This window comes from Sus scrofa, chromosome 1, assembly GCF_054392235.1.
Source record: "Sus scrofa isolate SSC_HxYL_T2T_F1_AM1 chromosome 1, Sscrofa_HxYL_maternal_Yorkshire_Landrace_v2.0, whole genome shotgun sequence".
NCBI lineage: Eukaryota > Metazoa > Chordata > Mammalia > Artiodactyla > Suidae > Sus > Sus scrofa.
In genome coordinates, this window is record NC_139383.1 from 99,539,038 (window position 1) to 99,555,493 (window position 16,456).

Here is a 16,456-nt window from a genome sequence, read left to right on the forward strand (position 1 = left end):
TGAGGGATATTGGAATCAAGCAGTTTTTGGCAGCAGAAACCTATGTAAGCTGAATAACCGCAATATTTACCTTGTGGTTTATATTCAACAGGCTAAATTCTACCTTCATTATTCTCAGGACCATTGTCCTAAAACTGAAAATATGTCTCTAATTGTTATGTTCGGTATTTTAGAGGGTAACAGAAGAAATGTTACATGTAAATCTTATCCTAAAGAAGTGATATTATTCATGAAAAAAGCTAATATTCATACATACATGCATACACACAAACACATAATAAATAATCATATGCTAGGCATTGAATAAACATTATGATGATATAAATGGAAAGAAAATAAAGCAAGAGAAAATGTATTTAAATTAACCAGCAAAGTTTTCTTGGAATAGTTATGTAGTAATTTGTGAAATCATGACAGAATGTGGGGAAAAAATGACATTTCAGAGCGATAAAAAGTTGAAGATTGATTAAATATAAATAACGTGTTTTTACAGTAAAGATTTAAAATACATCTATGAATTAAGTAGCGTAGCATGTAGTTCCCATATAAATCTAAGTAGAAAAGTTCAATTTGATTTATTTGTTATAAAATGCCTTCAAAACCACTTGCACTACTAGTACATTCCATGCTAAGTACGAGTCAACAAAGTTAATCTTATAGATTGGCCTATAGTTTAATAAGAGAGATCGAAATCTTAAGTTCAGATGATTAGATAGTTGATAATAGTGGAAATGAGGTGGTATATTTTGAATATTTCTCCTTCTTTATTTTTCTCTGATTGCCTTTCCTATGGTCAAAGATATGAGATGACCAAAATAGAGTCAGAAAGAACAAGATGGGGTTTGAGAAAAAAGGGGAAATGGCTACATATTGATAGATTAGAAACAGATACAATTGTGAATCCCAGAATAAGAAGAAAATCTAACATTAAAATGATTCCAGGATATGAAACCATTTTTAAAATAAATTTTCCTGGCAATGGAGCTTTTAAAACTTGGAACTTTTGAGCCTTATAAATCATCACATGGTGGGTATGAGAGAACTTAGTTATCAGTAAAATTTTTGATGAGACCACTTTTAGGATCTTCTTGAGTAGATGTTCTATGCGTCTGTAATAATGGGACATACCTAGAATGGTAAAAATTCAATATATCAATACAAAATTGTGAAGGTATGATAATGCATTTTACCCCAAAGAAATTTTCTCTTTTTTTATGTATTAAAAGTATTTAACCTCTCAAAGCCACATCTGCCAATATCATAAGGCTACTATAACCCAGTCAATTTTTTTTTCATGATTTTCCCTCTATGTCTCCGTTGTCCTCAGACAATTATATTGGGGATATATATGAAATGTAATGGGGATAGTCAGTGTTCTAAGTATCATATCATTTAGCTATCATTTATATACAATAATACTATTGAAAAGTACTGTTTTTTTTTCTTGTTTTCCAGATGAGGAAGCTACAATTCTATAGTTCTATAAAATGCAGCTTTTTGTTATTTTAAAAACTTTATTTAATACCAAGCAAAAGGAAAACCTTAGAGTTTACATTATGAAAAGCATTATCTGACTTAAGTAAGAAGGTGGTGAAAATATTAACCAGTCTCTCATTGCATCACTCATTTTTTGAGTATCAGTGTGACATATGATAGTCCAACAAAAGGTGTTGAAAATAATACAAAATACTAAGAAAAAGTTAAATTCATTTCTAAGCAGACATAGCAATTACTGAATATTACAAAAACTAAGATTACTAAAACGTAGTCTTTGGTCATCAATTATACCCCAAATTTTCCCACCTACCAGTTTTCTCCATATCAGTAAATGACATCCACATTTACTGTTTAAGCAAAACAAAGGAGAGAACATTATTATATTATTTATTTTTTCCAATAATACATATTGTTGCACATATTTATAGTGTGAGCAATTTTGATTCTTTTGAATATTTCATAGTAATAAATAGTTTGGATTTTTTTCTTTAATCTACTATGATGGACATTTGGAAAGCTTTAATTGAAGGACATGCACACACTAGGCTATACATGTGTACTCAGGAAGATAGAGTTTACAGCTAGAACTATGACACATTTATTTAGTTCTGAATAGATGGACCACTTGTGCTGTGCCTGACTTCCGATATACAGATTTGTGAACTAATAAATGAGTATTTTTTAAGCCACAGGATTTGCAACAGTTTATCATGATGAAAGAGAACATTAGCACACTATATGATTCAGCAAACCTATCAAGTGCCTCATTAAAAAGCATATTTTCAATATGAGTTTTCATAAAAGAGGAAAACATTGAGGTACAATGTTAAACACAAAGGCCATAATATCAGTTCTACATTCAATGTGACACTGAAAGTGTTATTTACAAGAAGATAGATGTCTAAATAATAAAACTAAGGGGAAAGACTGAAATTGAACATAACACAGTAACTATGCTATGGCTGGCTTATTGGACTATGATTGTGATATTTCTCTGTGAATTTTGGAAGTTATGTTTTTCCTGCTGAATACACAATATGCCAGACAATAAGTTGATTGCAACCATTATTTTTCTAAGACCAGAAGATTATTCAACATTCCTATATGATTTAACAATTTAAATAAATTACATTGGGAGGGAGGGAGTGGGAGGGATCAGGAGCTTGGGGTTATCAGACACAACTTAGAATAGATTTACAAGGAGATCCTCCTGAGTAGCATTGAGAACTATGTCTAGATACTCATGTTGCAACAGAACAAAGGGTGGGGAAAAAATGTAATGTATATATGTAAGGATAACTTGATCCCCTTGCTGTACAATGGGAAAATAAAATAAAAAAATAAATTAAAAATAAATAAATAGGAGTTCCCGTCGTGGCACAGTGGTTAATGAATCCGACTAGGAACCATGAGGTTGCGGGTTCGGTCCCTGCCCTTGCTCAGTGGATTAACGATCCGGCGTTGCCGTGAGCTGTGGTGTAGGTTGCAGACGCGGCTCGGATCCTGCATTGCTGTGGCTCTGACATAGGCTGGTGGCTACAGCTCCAATTCGACCCCTAGCCTGGGAACCTCCATATGCCACGGGAGCAGCCCAAGAAATGTCAAAAAGACAAAAAAAATAAATAAATAATAAATAAATAATATAAATAAATAAATAAATAATATAAATAAATAAATAAATAAATAAATAACATTCTAAATTAGGAATACAGGATTCTCTTTAAATTGTCTAATTTGTAGTTCATGACAAACACCTCAATCAAAATTCTCTAGGGTGTGATTCCTCAAAGCCACTCAGGTAGATGCAAATATACAGCATAATCCCTAAATTTAGTTTGCAAGTCTGGCTCACCCTTCAGAGGTTCTCTATGTTGTCCTTGATTTAGTGTTTTACTGAGAAAAATGTAACTTTCTTGAAGCCTATACTGGAATATATTTTGGAAGCAGTTCTGACAGCCTAATATTATAAGCTACAATAATTTTTTTATAAAAGTTATGCTTTGTGAAATAATTTTCAAGAATCTTATTTAAATAAAATAAGATTTCAGTCAATACATCTAAAAAGAATATCTGTGTTCTGGTGAGTTGTTAAACTAAGTGTCATACTTTAATTCTGATGTGGAAAACTCTGAAATCATCAATATTTTTGGCAAACATCTTTGCAAATCCAGTAGCAGTGCAATGGTACACATTTAATTAAGTTAAGAATAAGAATATGAGTTACTAACCTCTATTTCTTACATCTTTTAAGATTCTTGGAATGTGTTTGTCTTTGAACCTTCCTTCTGCAGCTTACTTGATGGATATTCAAGTAATATTACCTGTTCTCAATTTAAAAAACATTTTAGGAAAATATTAAAAAGAAATCCATAAAACCTTAGAGAAATATGCCAGACTTTGCATTAAAATTTTGAGTTTAAAACCATCTAGGTGGAAGCAAGATGGAACAGTAAAGTAACTTTGAGTTATGGATTCATCACCAAAGTTGTTTGGAAGCATTTTTCCAGGAATTTGATATTAAAAGTTAATAATGATTAAAATCTGATGGGGTTAGCAGACGATGTGGTCAATGTGATGAAGATACAAAGATTTTTTTTAAAAATGTGTTTTATGTAAAAACAGTCAAAATCACCTATGTAAGTGAAACAAAAGGAGTATCACTTAAAGAGTCTGAGTGATATAGTGACATTAGAGATTACGGAAATCCAGACAGAAGGGTTAAGATTTCAAGTAATTCGTAAGGAGGTAATTTCGAAAACGTGTAAGGACTTAAGCACAAATCGAAAATAAAATTTAAAATTTAAAATAAAATTTAATGAAAATAAAATTTAATGAAATCCTGAAGGGTGGATGTAGGCAGGCTAAATAAAGATGATTCTTACCTAGGTGAATAGCTGGTGGTAGCTAGGGATAAAGATGGGAGCACATTTTGAAGAATACTTTCATTTAGTCCTAATTGCCTTTCTCTAAACCTTAACCTGAGAAGAAAAGCGAAGCATAGAAATTCAGATAAGGACAGGAAAGAAAAATGGAGAAAAGAAAGTTATGCCTGGCTAACTTGAGATGATAATTGAAATGTGTATCTAAGAAGAAAGCATTAGAAAAGAATCACGATGGAGTTCCCATCGTGGCGCAGTGGTTAACGAATCCGACTAGGAACCATGAGGTTGCGGGTTCGGTCCCTGCCCTTGCTCAGTGGGTTAATGATCCGGCGTTGCCGTGAGCTGTGGTGTAGGTTGCAGACGTGGCTCGGATCCCACGTTGCTGTGGCTCTGGCGTAGGCCGGTGGCTGCAGCTCCGATTGGACCCCTAGCCTGGGAACCTCCATATGCCGCAGGAGCGGCCCAAAGAAATAGCAAAAAGCCAAAAAAAAAAAAAAAAAAAAGAAAAAGAAAAAAGAAAAGAATCACGAAAGACAGCTATTTCCTTTATGTCACTGCCTTATTTTTTTCCCGTGTCCTATTCTCTATGTGCATAACTTCCTATTTCCAAAGTTATAACTGGTGCTGCATTCTAGAGCATTTTGCAGACATATATTTGAAATTAAAAGTATGCTTATTTAAAAACAGAATTAGAAATATAAGAAGAGTAGAAATTACATTTGAGGTGACATTTACTGCATTTCCAACTTAATCAGATTTTAAAATATAGCTAAGTTATGCCTTATACAAAATTGTACATAAAAATAAATGCTAATACTGTTATCATATTTCTACAGATAAGGGAATGAGTGGCAGAGCAATTAAACAACTTGTCAGAGACACATATTGATAGATGGCTGAGACCAAATTTTAATCTAGGTTAACCATATTACAAAGCCTAAGATCTTTACAAGATGTCATTCATTTTCTCTAGAAAATGCAACAAATGACCTATTAACAATGTTAAGCCAGTTGATGAAATCATTACAAGGATATAAAACTGGGGCTTGTTTGATGGTCAGAGAGGAAAAATGACAAGGAAAACAGAAAAGTGAGGGAAAATGAGAGTAAAAGAGAAGACATCTTGGCCAATTAAAATGGCCAGAGTAAATGTAAGAATTTGTAGTCATAGTCAACAGTTTTAATTAAATGGATCTGTTTAAAGAAATATTCATTGGAGGGAAGTGGAAATAGCTAAGATGAGCAAATTAATACTGGTCCATTCCCTGAGCCACTCGTGATGCACAGATCATTCTAGTCCATCCTCTCCCTGACCCTCCATCAGGACCCAAACTTATTCTCCCATGAAAACCTGAAGACACGCAGTGCAGCCTCTGGGTTCTAACTATGCCCTGTTTGCCTTCCTGGGAAACCGCAGACTCCACCCACCTGTTCCATGCCCCAGCCCAGCCTGGAAAAAAAAATAGCCCCCTACCTCTGTCGTATTTGGTTGCTCAGGACAGATTCTCTGATTTTCTCTATCAGGAACCATAGTGATGGAAAAGGCAAATCAGAGTATTGGAATCACCTTCATCCCCCTGGGCTTCTCTGAATACCCAAACCTCCAGGCACCCCTCTTCTTGGTCTTCTTGGACCTCTACACAGTCTCTGTAGTGGGGAATCAATCCCAAGCTCCACACCCCCATGTACTTTTTTCTCAGCCATCTCTCCTTTCTTGATTTCTGTTACTCTTCTGTAACTACACCCAAACTCTTAGAGATCTTGGTTGTGAACATAAAGACTATCTCTTACATGGGTTGCATGATGCAGTTTTTCTTTGGCTGCACATTTGTGATTACGGAAATGTTCATGTTAGCCGTGATGGCCTATGACCAGTTAGTGACTGTTTGTAACCCCCTGTTCTACACAGTTGCTATGTCTCCTAAGCTTTGTATCCTCCTGGTGGCCTCAACTTACTCATGGGGTGGGTTATGTTCCTTGACCCTCACACGTTCTCTTTTGGAACTATCCTTCTGCGGGTCAAACATCATAAATCACTCTGGCTGTGAGTATTCTGCCATCATCTCTGCCTCCTGCTCTGACACATTTCATTCTGATGCTGATTTTTATCATGTCCATATTCAATGAGGCGTGTAGCCTCATGATTATCCTCTCCTCCTATCTTTTCATCATTGTCACAATTATCAAGATGTCATTTGCTGGTGGGCTCCGAAAAGCTTTCTCCACCTGTGCCTCCCATCTGACCACCATCACTATCTTCCATGGGACCATCTTTCTTCTCTACTCTGTGCCCAGCTCCAAAAAAATCACTTCTCTTCATCAAAATAGCCACCGTGTTTTACACAGTGATGATCCCCATGTTAAACCACCTTATCTATAGCCTTAGAAATAACGATGTGAAAGAGACGATCAGAGAGTTAATCAATGTCAAACAACTGATTTCTCAATGTAATTTTGACTAGAGGGAGAGAGAGGAGTTATTTTCTTAAATGTGCTATATATATTTAAGTTGTTATTAAATTTTTCTTCAAGTAATGGGATACCATTTATTGAGGAAATTAGATAATATATATCTGTATATGAATATATATGATTATTAAATCTAATTCTGCTTTAAAAAATCATCTTCAGTTCAAAAGGGAAAAAAAGAAGGAAAATTCTGTTTATGCATTACTCCCACAACATACCAGGCTTAAAACATTCCTCTGAAGACATCCATATCCTAATTTCTGGACTCCTGTAAATTATTACCCTTCTGTGTTTTCTTTGCTTCCTTTCTTATGCCTCTCTTTTCTCTTCCTCTCTCTTTCATATCAGGAAATATCTCAAGCAGACAAATAATTCTGAATAATAATTCTGTATGTTACTTTCTCCAAGACATTAAAGATAGAATGCTGTCAGCATTTTACAAAATTTCCATAAACATTTTCTAGTCATTATGCCTCTCCAACACCACCTGGAGCAAACTCCTTCAAGGACTGTGTCATATTCAGAACTTTTTCTTTTTTGGTTACAACCCCTGAGACGAGGTTATGAGAGTCTCAAAGTTACCTTTTTGACTCCATTTGAAATGCATATAAAGTTTTAGAGGATATATGCCCACATATTTGGCTTCTTTGGTTTAGCATTTTATTTTAAAAGAATATGTAAGTGATTAAATGTAACAGCAGTTCCTTTTATATGGCTGAAGCATGTTCCATAAAATTAATATATCAAATTTGCTTATTCATACTACTACTAATAGATTTTGGCTATTTACTCCTTTATAGTGAAGTATATTTGATTTACAGTATTTTATTAGTTTTAAGTGTACAGTACAGTGATTCAGCATTTTTATAGGTTATTCTCCATTAAAAGTTATTATTACAAAAGGAGTTCCTGTTGTGGCTTAGTGGATTAAGAACCTGATGTAGTGTTGAAGAGGATATGGGTTCAATTGCTGGCTTCACATAGTGAGATTCTGGCATGGCTGAAAGCTGTCTCATATATGGCCGGAATCTGGCATTGCTGCGGCTGTGTCATAGGTGACAGCTCCAGGTCTGGTTGAATCATAGCCTAGGAACTCCCATATGCCTTGGGTACAGCCCTAAAAAGGAAGCTAGCAAACAAACAAACTTATTACAAGATCATAGCTATAATTCTTGTGCTGTATAATATAACCTTGTTACTTATCTAATGTGTACAGCTTATTTTGTGTATCTTAGTGCAATATCCCTAAATTTCCCCATCTCCCTTTCTTCTGCAAAGCCTACAAATACCCAGTGTTGGAGAGGATGTGGAGAAAAGAGAACTCTTGCACACTGTTGGTGAGAATGTAAATTGGCGCAACCAATTACATATTGTATGGAAAACAGTATGGAGGTGTTCTTCCCAAAATTAAAAATAAAACTACTATATTATTCAGCAGTTCCTCTCCTGGATATTTACCTTTTTTTGTCTTTAATGGAAATGCTGCTGTGAACATTCTTACACAAGAATATGCTGCATTGTACATAAAGCCTACATTGAATGTTCTGGATTAAAAGGAGCTTGTTTCTTTCTTTCTTTTCTTTTTTTTTTTTTTACTAGATACCATCAAACAATTTCCCCAAGTAGTTCTATTAGTTTACTCTCTGCCCATCTTGTGCCAAGTTCTAATTATTGCCCATTCTAGCCAACATTTGATATTGTCACTTTTTTCAATTTGGTGAGTTGTAATACCTCCTTTTGGCTTATAATTTAAATTCCTCATTATTAAGGCAGCCATTAAAAAAAAATACCCTTACAATAATTGCTATGTTTGGATTATGTCCTAAGGCAGCTGTGATTTTGTAGTTTCTCTTTACATGAAGAGGATGGTATTTGCTTTTTATGGATGCACCCACAGCATATGGAAGTTCCCAGGCTAGGGGACAAATCAGAGCTGCAGCTGCTGGCCTTTGCCACAGCCACAGCAACACCAGATATGTGCTACATCTGTGACCTACACTCAGCTGCAATGCTGAATACTTAACCCACTGACCAAGAGCAGGGATCAAATCAGCATCCTCATGGGTACTAGTCGTGTTCTTAACCCATTGAGCCACAACATAAATTCCTGCATTTCTACCTTTTAATATCAAATTCTTGGCAAAACAATTCCAGACAACATTGGTGATTAATCCAGAACTCAAAGTTACTTTACTGCTCCATGTTGCTTCCACTTTAGTTTTAAACTCAACATTTTCATGCAAAGTCTGACATATTTCTCTACAATTGTATAGGTTTCTGTTTAACAGGAGCTCTGAGGATAGTATTTGAATCCGAACTTCTCCAAATAAAAATTCTGTGATCTAGGGAATTAGAATTTGTGTGTCTGGGTTTACATCCTTGTGAAATGTGCATACTATCAGGAAATAGTATGTAAGTTTGCATTCATTAAATTAGTTCTTATTTAGTTATAATAGTTTAAAGATGTTACTTACTACTCCCAACCACCACCCTTAAACCTCGTCCCAACACACTCAGAGCCACAGACACTAAAAACAAAGTCTGGCAAGGGGAATGGCAAAACAATTCAGCCGGGGGAGAAGTGGAGGCTGAGAGACTGCTTATTATGTTCACACTATTTCATTTCAGAGGGGATGGTGTGTTGGCATAAAGCAGAGCTGGTTGTGTCATTAGATACACAATATAATGGGACCATTAAGTGACAGATATTTTAAAAATAAATTTTACAATTTTTAATAATTTTAGATTTACAAAATAAGGTGCAAAGATATTTCAGATAGTTCTCATCACACCTCACTGTACATTGATAGTATGAAGGAAAATGGCATAGCTGCTGTGGAAAACAGTATGGAGGTTCTTTACAAATTAAAAATTGAATTGTATATTGGAGTTCCCGTGATGGCTCAGTGTTTAACGAATCTGAATAGGAACGATGAGGTTGCAGGCTTGATCCCTTGGCCTCGCTCAGTGGGTTAAGGATCTGGCATTGCCATGAGATGTGGTGTAGGTTGTAGACACAGCTTGGATCCCTCGTTGCTGCGGCTCTGGCATAGTCTGGCGGCTATAGCTCCAATTAGACCCCTAGCCTGGGAACCTCCATATGCCACGGGAATGGCCCTAGAAAAGGCAAAAAGACAAAAAACCAAAAACAAACAAAAAAACCCATCCGGTGTTGCTGCAGTATGTCACAACTGTGGCTGGGATCTGATACCTGGTCTGGGAAACCCAGAAAAAAGAAAAAAAACTAAAAATACCTTGAGAGAGTACATCTCATGTTAAGTGCTTTTACCACAGTAAAATAATATTAAAAAATAAATAATGTGGGAGTTCCCGTCGTGGCGCAGTGGTTGACAAATCCGACTGGGAGCCATGAGGTTGCAGGTTCGGTCCCTGCCCTTGCTCAGTGGATTGACGATACGGCGTTGCCGTGAGCTGTGGTGTAGGTCATGGACCCGGCTCGCATCCTGCGTTGCTGTGGCTCTGGTTAGGCCAGCTGCTACGGCTCCGATTGGACCCCTAGCCTGGGAACCTCCATTTGCCGCGGGAGCGGCCCAAAGAAGTAGCAAAAAGACAAGGAAAATAAATAAATAAATAAATAAATAAATAAATAAATAAATAATGTTCCATTATGATGGCTAAAATCTAAATTTTATTTGGATTCTATCAGTTTTTTTTCCCCAGTAACGTTCTTTTTCTTTTCTTGGATCCAGTCCAAGGGACCACATTGCATTAAGCTGGCTTGTTTCCCAAATCACCTCTGGTTGGTCTGTGACAGACCATACAAAACTATTAGCATGAGTAAAATGAAATGGGTCCTAGAAGTAAACATAACAATACCAAAAATTAGCATATTACAGAAAAAATCTTTCAAAAATTAGGGTGGGAATTTTTTGGATGAAACGTAAAGAAGCTGGATCATTTTTTAAAAATTATAAAAGGAACTTCATAGGATGAAAGGCATGAGGTATGCACAAAAATAAACTCCAAATGGCTGAAAGACTTAAATATACGACAGGACACCATCAAACTCCTAGAAGAAAACATAGGCAAAACACTCTCTGACATCAACATCATGAACATTTTCTCAGGTCAGTCTCCCAAAGCAATAGAAATTAGAGCAAAAATAAACCCATGGGACCTCATCAAACTGAAAAGCTTTTGCACAGCAAAGGAAACCCAAAAGAAAACACAAAGACAACTTACAGAATGGGAGAAAACAGTTTCAAATGGTGCAACTGACAAGGGCTTAATCTCTAGACTATATAAATAACTTATACAACCCAACAGCAAAAAACCCAACGAATCAATGGAAAAATGGGCAAAAGACCTGAATAGACATTTCTCCAAAGAAGATATACAGATGGCCAACAAACACATGAAAAAATGCTCAACATCTCTGATTATAAGAGAAATGCAAATCAAAACTACCATGAGAGAACACCTCACACCAGTCAGAATGGCCATCATTAATAAATCCACAAATAACAAGTGCTGGAGGGGCTGTGGAGAAAAGGCAACCCTCCTGCACTGTTGGTGGGAATGTCAACTGGTACAGCCACTATGGAGAACAGTTTGGAGATACCTTAGAAATCTATCCATAGAACTTCCATATGACCCTGCAATCCCACTCTTGGGCATCTATCCGGACAAAGCTCTGCTTAAAAGAGACACATGCACCCGCATGTTCATTGCAGCACTATTCACAATAGCCAGGACATGGAAACAATCCAAATGTCCATCGACAGATGATTGGATTCGGAAGAGGTGGTATATATACACAATGGAATACTACTCAGCCATAAAAAAGAATGACATAATGCCATTTGCAGCAACATGGATGGAACTAGAGAATCTCATACTGAGTGAAATGAGCCAGAAAGACAAAGACAAATACCATATGATATCACTTATAACTGGAATCTAATATCCAGCAGAAATGAACATCTCCTCAGAAAAGAAAATCATGGACTTGGAGAAGAGACTTGTGGTTGCCTGATGGGAGAGGGAGGGAGTGGGAGGGATCAGCAGCTTGGGCTTATCAGACACAACCTAGAATAGATTTACAAGGAGATCCTGCTGAATAGCATTGAGAACTATGTCTAGATACTCATGTTGCAATAGAAGAAAGGGTGGGGGAAAAAACTGTAATTGTAATGTATACATCTTAGGATAACCTGACCCCCTTGCTGTACAGTGGGAAAATAAAATAAAATAAAATAAAATAAAAAATCAGGATATTTCACACAAAAAAAGGCATGAGGTAAAACATCCTTAAGCATAAATGACAACATTAATAAAATGACAATATAAGCCTCGGATTATGAGTAAACACTTGCAATATGCATATAATTGATAAAGTATTTCTATGTAGAACATATCAAGAACTATTTATCCTCAAAACAAGAAAAAATTATCTAATTAAGGAGTTGGTGAAATATTTGAGCAGACAATTGACAAAATAGAATAAACAAAGAGTCTATATACATATGAAAAAATATCCTTAGTCATCAATGATGTTCTTATTACAAGTAAAAATAAAACCTCAATGAGATATTTCTGCACTCCCACTGGAACGGCTAAAAGGATGAGGAGTTTTAGATATTGGTGAAAATGTGGAGCAAGCTGAATGTTTATGCATCTCCAATGAAAGTTAAAGGTTCAATGACTTTGAAAACAGTTTAGCAGTATCTTATGAAGTTATGCAAACACATCTCATACAACTCAACAATCTCTTCCCATGAAACTAAAAAATTCCCAGACTATTGTGCTACAGAAACTATGATTTAACTATGTGTAATAATTTAAGCCACTGACTTGCAGCAATTTGTTATGCAGCATATAAAGCTATTATAAGAGAAAGCTGCAAGCTTAGAGTGACTTGGGTGCAGTAATTGGCTCCTGGAGAGCTGGTCCAAGGCTCTCCTGGTGAAAGAATAACCATGCAGACCTGTAGGATTCTGGTTCAAGACCATGCTACATACAATAAATAATTCTCTGCCTGGTGATAAACAGCCTCTGTTGTGTTATGGCTACCTGGTAGAGCCTGGCAAAGGTTGGTCAGTTTTTCAGTGGCCAGGGGAAAGCAGAAGTAGATCTAATTGGGTGTTACTTTGGTGTAGTGGAAACAATGGATTGGTTTACACCCAGTGGTTCTAGAGAATTAAACATGTTTTCAAAATGTTCAATTTTAGGAGATTATACTTTTTTTTTCTTTAACTTTTTTTTTCCCACTGTACAGCAAGGGGGTCAGGTTATCCTTACATTTATACATTACAATTACATTTTTCCCCCACCCTTTGTTCTGTTGCAACATGAGTATCTAGACATAGTTCTCAATGCTGTTCAGTATTGTATTAATATATACTTGGAAGTGTGGATTGCCTATATTTAGAAGACACAATTTGATGTCAATAAAGTACATCAATGTTTCCAAAGACAATAATAATTATTTACATTAAGCAAAAAAGCCAGAATCCAAGTCATGTTATTCATCTCAAAGCGCATATACCATCTGCATAGAAAAATGGACAGAAAAATCATACTGTAAATTCAATAGCAGTTATCTCTGAATGGTTGCATTTGAGCTGATCTATCTTTCACTTTGTGTTTTACTGTAGTGACCATGTTTCTAATTGTTTGTATATTTCTCTATAATTCATGTTTTAAAGAAGTTCTTGAAGTATGCTAGGTGAGGTACTACCTCCAGTGGTTTAGAAGAAAGAACGTTCTTATAAATTGCCACTTAGGGGGGCATTCAATCTAATTTATGAGATCATGATATAAAAAGAAAGAGTTCAGTAAATATTCTCTGGGTCATAGAGAAAAACATAAGCCCTCTGTTATGTTAGGAATCAGATCCAGCTTCCAAATCTCTCTCTTTTTTTCCTGTACAAAACTCTTTCTCTGAGTTCTGGATATCAAGAATGAAATACATTCCAGTCACATTAATTTAAATTCACTGTGGACTTGTGCGCTATGGATCAACTTCTTAATGTTTTACATGATGCGTGAATTCTGAGTGGGAGCTTCTGTGGAGTCTGTTAATAGTAGAAACACAATCTGCAGGTGAGTTGTTTTCAGGTTGGGTAACCTATCTTGTGTTATCTTTTTCTCATATGGTGAACGCTGGGTTCCTGCAACCTGTAAGGCAGGGGACACTCTTTGTCAGTCTTAGCATAAAATATCTCTCAAGTCCAGCTTCCTGAAGGCTCTCATTGCTAAGCTTTGATCTCACCCCCCTTTTCCTGGGGTGTCATCCTGATTTTTGCACTGAGAATATCCACCATGTGCCTAACATGTTTGTCACAGTGAAATTTTTGAAAAGACTATTATTACGTTGGAGAATCCCCCCTCAACATCTCAAAAGATGATAGGAATAATACTAATATTTCAAAAGAAGATAAGGATAATATGTATACAGCGATAGTGAACACTATGTATAATACAATTCCAATTTTCTGATAGTCTATAGGTATACCAAGAATGAAGAAAATATTCCTGGAGTCAAAATGGGAAGCCTATGAACTGCTTTCAAATACAAAATGCTTTTGCTTTATCAAAATAATGTATACCAAAAAAAATTGCATGACCTAAAACAATATTACCACATGTAGTTTTAATTGAAACTAATGTTCCTGTCACCAGAAATTTTGAAGGTGAAAATGTAACCACTGGTGTCTATTACCACATTTTCTAGTTCTTGAGAGAAAACAGTGTGTGGAAGGGTTGAGCAAAATGTATTTTAAGTTACTCTCTAGTTCAGGTATTCTGTAAATATTTAATGCTATATTGTTCTTAGTAATTTTATCAGATTAAAAATATGAAGAGTATGCTGAAAGATAATGGTCAAGGAATTTGGAAGATGATGTTGAAAGCAACCATTCTGGAGTTCCCTGGTGACTCAGTGGGTTAAGGATCCTTCATTGTCACTGCTGTGTCATGGGTTTGATCCCATGTAGGAGCATGCTGTGGGCACAACCAATAATAATAATAATAATGTATCTTAATATCATGGCACAATGTCTGCCACATGGTGAATGTGATCTACATACACTATCGTCATCATCACTGGTATCATTTTTGTTGTCACTATTTCAGATTTTCTCCAACAGCAATCACGGATTTAGCTGAAGGAGATCAGAGTGCTGGGGCCACATGCACCCTCTTGGGCTTCTCAGAATATCCTGACCTCCAGGTTCCCTTGTTCCTGGTGTTCCTCGCCATCTACACAGTCACCATGACAGGGAATCTTGGCAGGATCACCATAATCAGGGTCAGTCCCAATCTGCAAACTCCCATGTACTATTTTCTCAGCCAACTGTCACTTATTGACCTCTGTTATTCCCCCACAGTTACACCCAAACTGTTGAAGAACTTTGTTGTAGAAGACAGAACTATCTCCTTCATCAGATGCATCATGCAGTTCTTCATACTGTGGTTATTTGCAGTGGCAGAAACATTTATGTTAGCAGTGATGGCCTATGACCGATTTGTGACAGTTTGTAAGCCTCTTATCTGCACAGTGGTCATGTCTCCAAAGCTCTGTGCATCATTAGTGGCCAGACCCTACCCATGGGGTATAGTCGCTCCCATGATGCTCACCTTTTTCCTCCTGGCATTGTCCTTCTGTGGGTCTAACATCATAAATAATTGTCTGTGAGCACTCTGTCATTGTGTCTGTCTCCTGCTCTGATCCCTCCATCAGCCAAGTGCTTTGTTTTGTCATCGCCATATTTAATGAGGGGATCAGCCTGGTAATTATGCTCACTACTTACACACCCATTTTTGTCACTTTCCTAAAAACGCCTTCTGCAGGTGGGCACCAGAAAGCCTTCTCTACTTCTGTCTCCCATCTCACCGCCATCACCCTTTTCCACGGGACGGTCCTATTCCTTTATTGTGTACCCAAATCCAAAAACTCATGGCTCATAGTCAAAGTGGGTTCTGTACTTTATGCAGTGGTGATTCCCATGCTGAATCCTCTGATCTACAGCCTCAGGAACTAAGATGTGAAAGAGAGTGACAGGAAGTTAATGAATTGCTTAATACAATGTTGTTGAAGTTTTGTATTTCCAAAAGAAATGTGATCATTACATAGAGCACTGTTCAATGCTTCTCGTAGAGATGGTGATTCCAATTACATAGTCAGCTTATGAGGTTTTTAATCAAATAGTCATAAACCACTTTTTTGATCATTTGGTTTCTATTCAGTTCAATGTAAAAGAGCTGTAAACCAAATGTGAAATAACATAAATATTGTGGGTGTATCGGTGTCCCCCCAAAATGTCCACATCCACCCAGAAGCTCAGAATGTGACTTTATTTAGAAACAGGATCTTGGCAGATGTAATTAAGGTAAGAATCAAGATAAGATGAAAGTGAACCGTAAATCCAATGCATGTGTCCTTATAAGAGACGGAAAAAGACATACAAATGTACACAGGGATGAAGGGGTATGAAGATGCAGGCAGAGATTTCCCCTATTCTGATCCACACCAGCGGGCTTCAGGGGCCACCGGAATCTGAGAATGCAAGGAAGAGAGAGCCCTACCTTTCCCTGGAGTTCAAGCTTCCAGTCTTGGGAACTGTGAGGTAATACATTTCCATTGT

General features: G+C 36.5%; 1 protein-coding gene and 1 pseudogene across 1 annotated transcript; both read left to right on the forward strand.

The window, feature by feature from the left end:
• Window positions 1-5,914: 5,914 nt before the first annotated feature.
• Window positions 5,915-6,841, forward strand: LOC110258883 (olfactory receptor 1165-like; annotated as a pseudogene).
• An 8,036-nt stretch (window positions 6,842-14,877) lies between these two features.
• LOC110258884 (olfactory receptor 5D3-like) lies at window positions 14,878-15,853 on the forward strand. The gene is given in 2 exon segments (XM_085013206.1): window positions 14,878-15,497; window positions 15,499-15,853. Coding segments are annotated over 2 exon segments (975 nt in total).
• The last annotated feature ends 603 nt before the right edge of the window (window positions 15,854-16,456 follow it).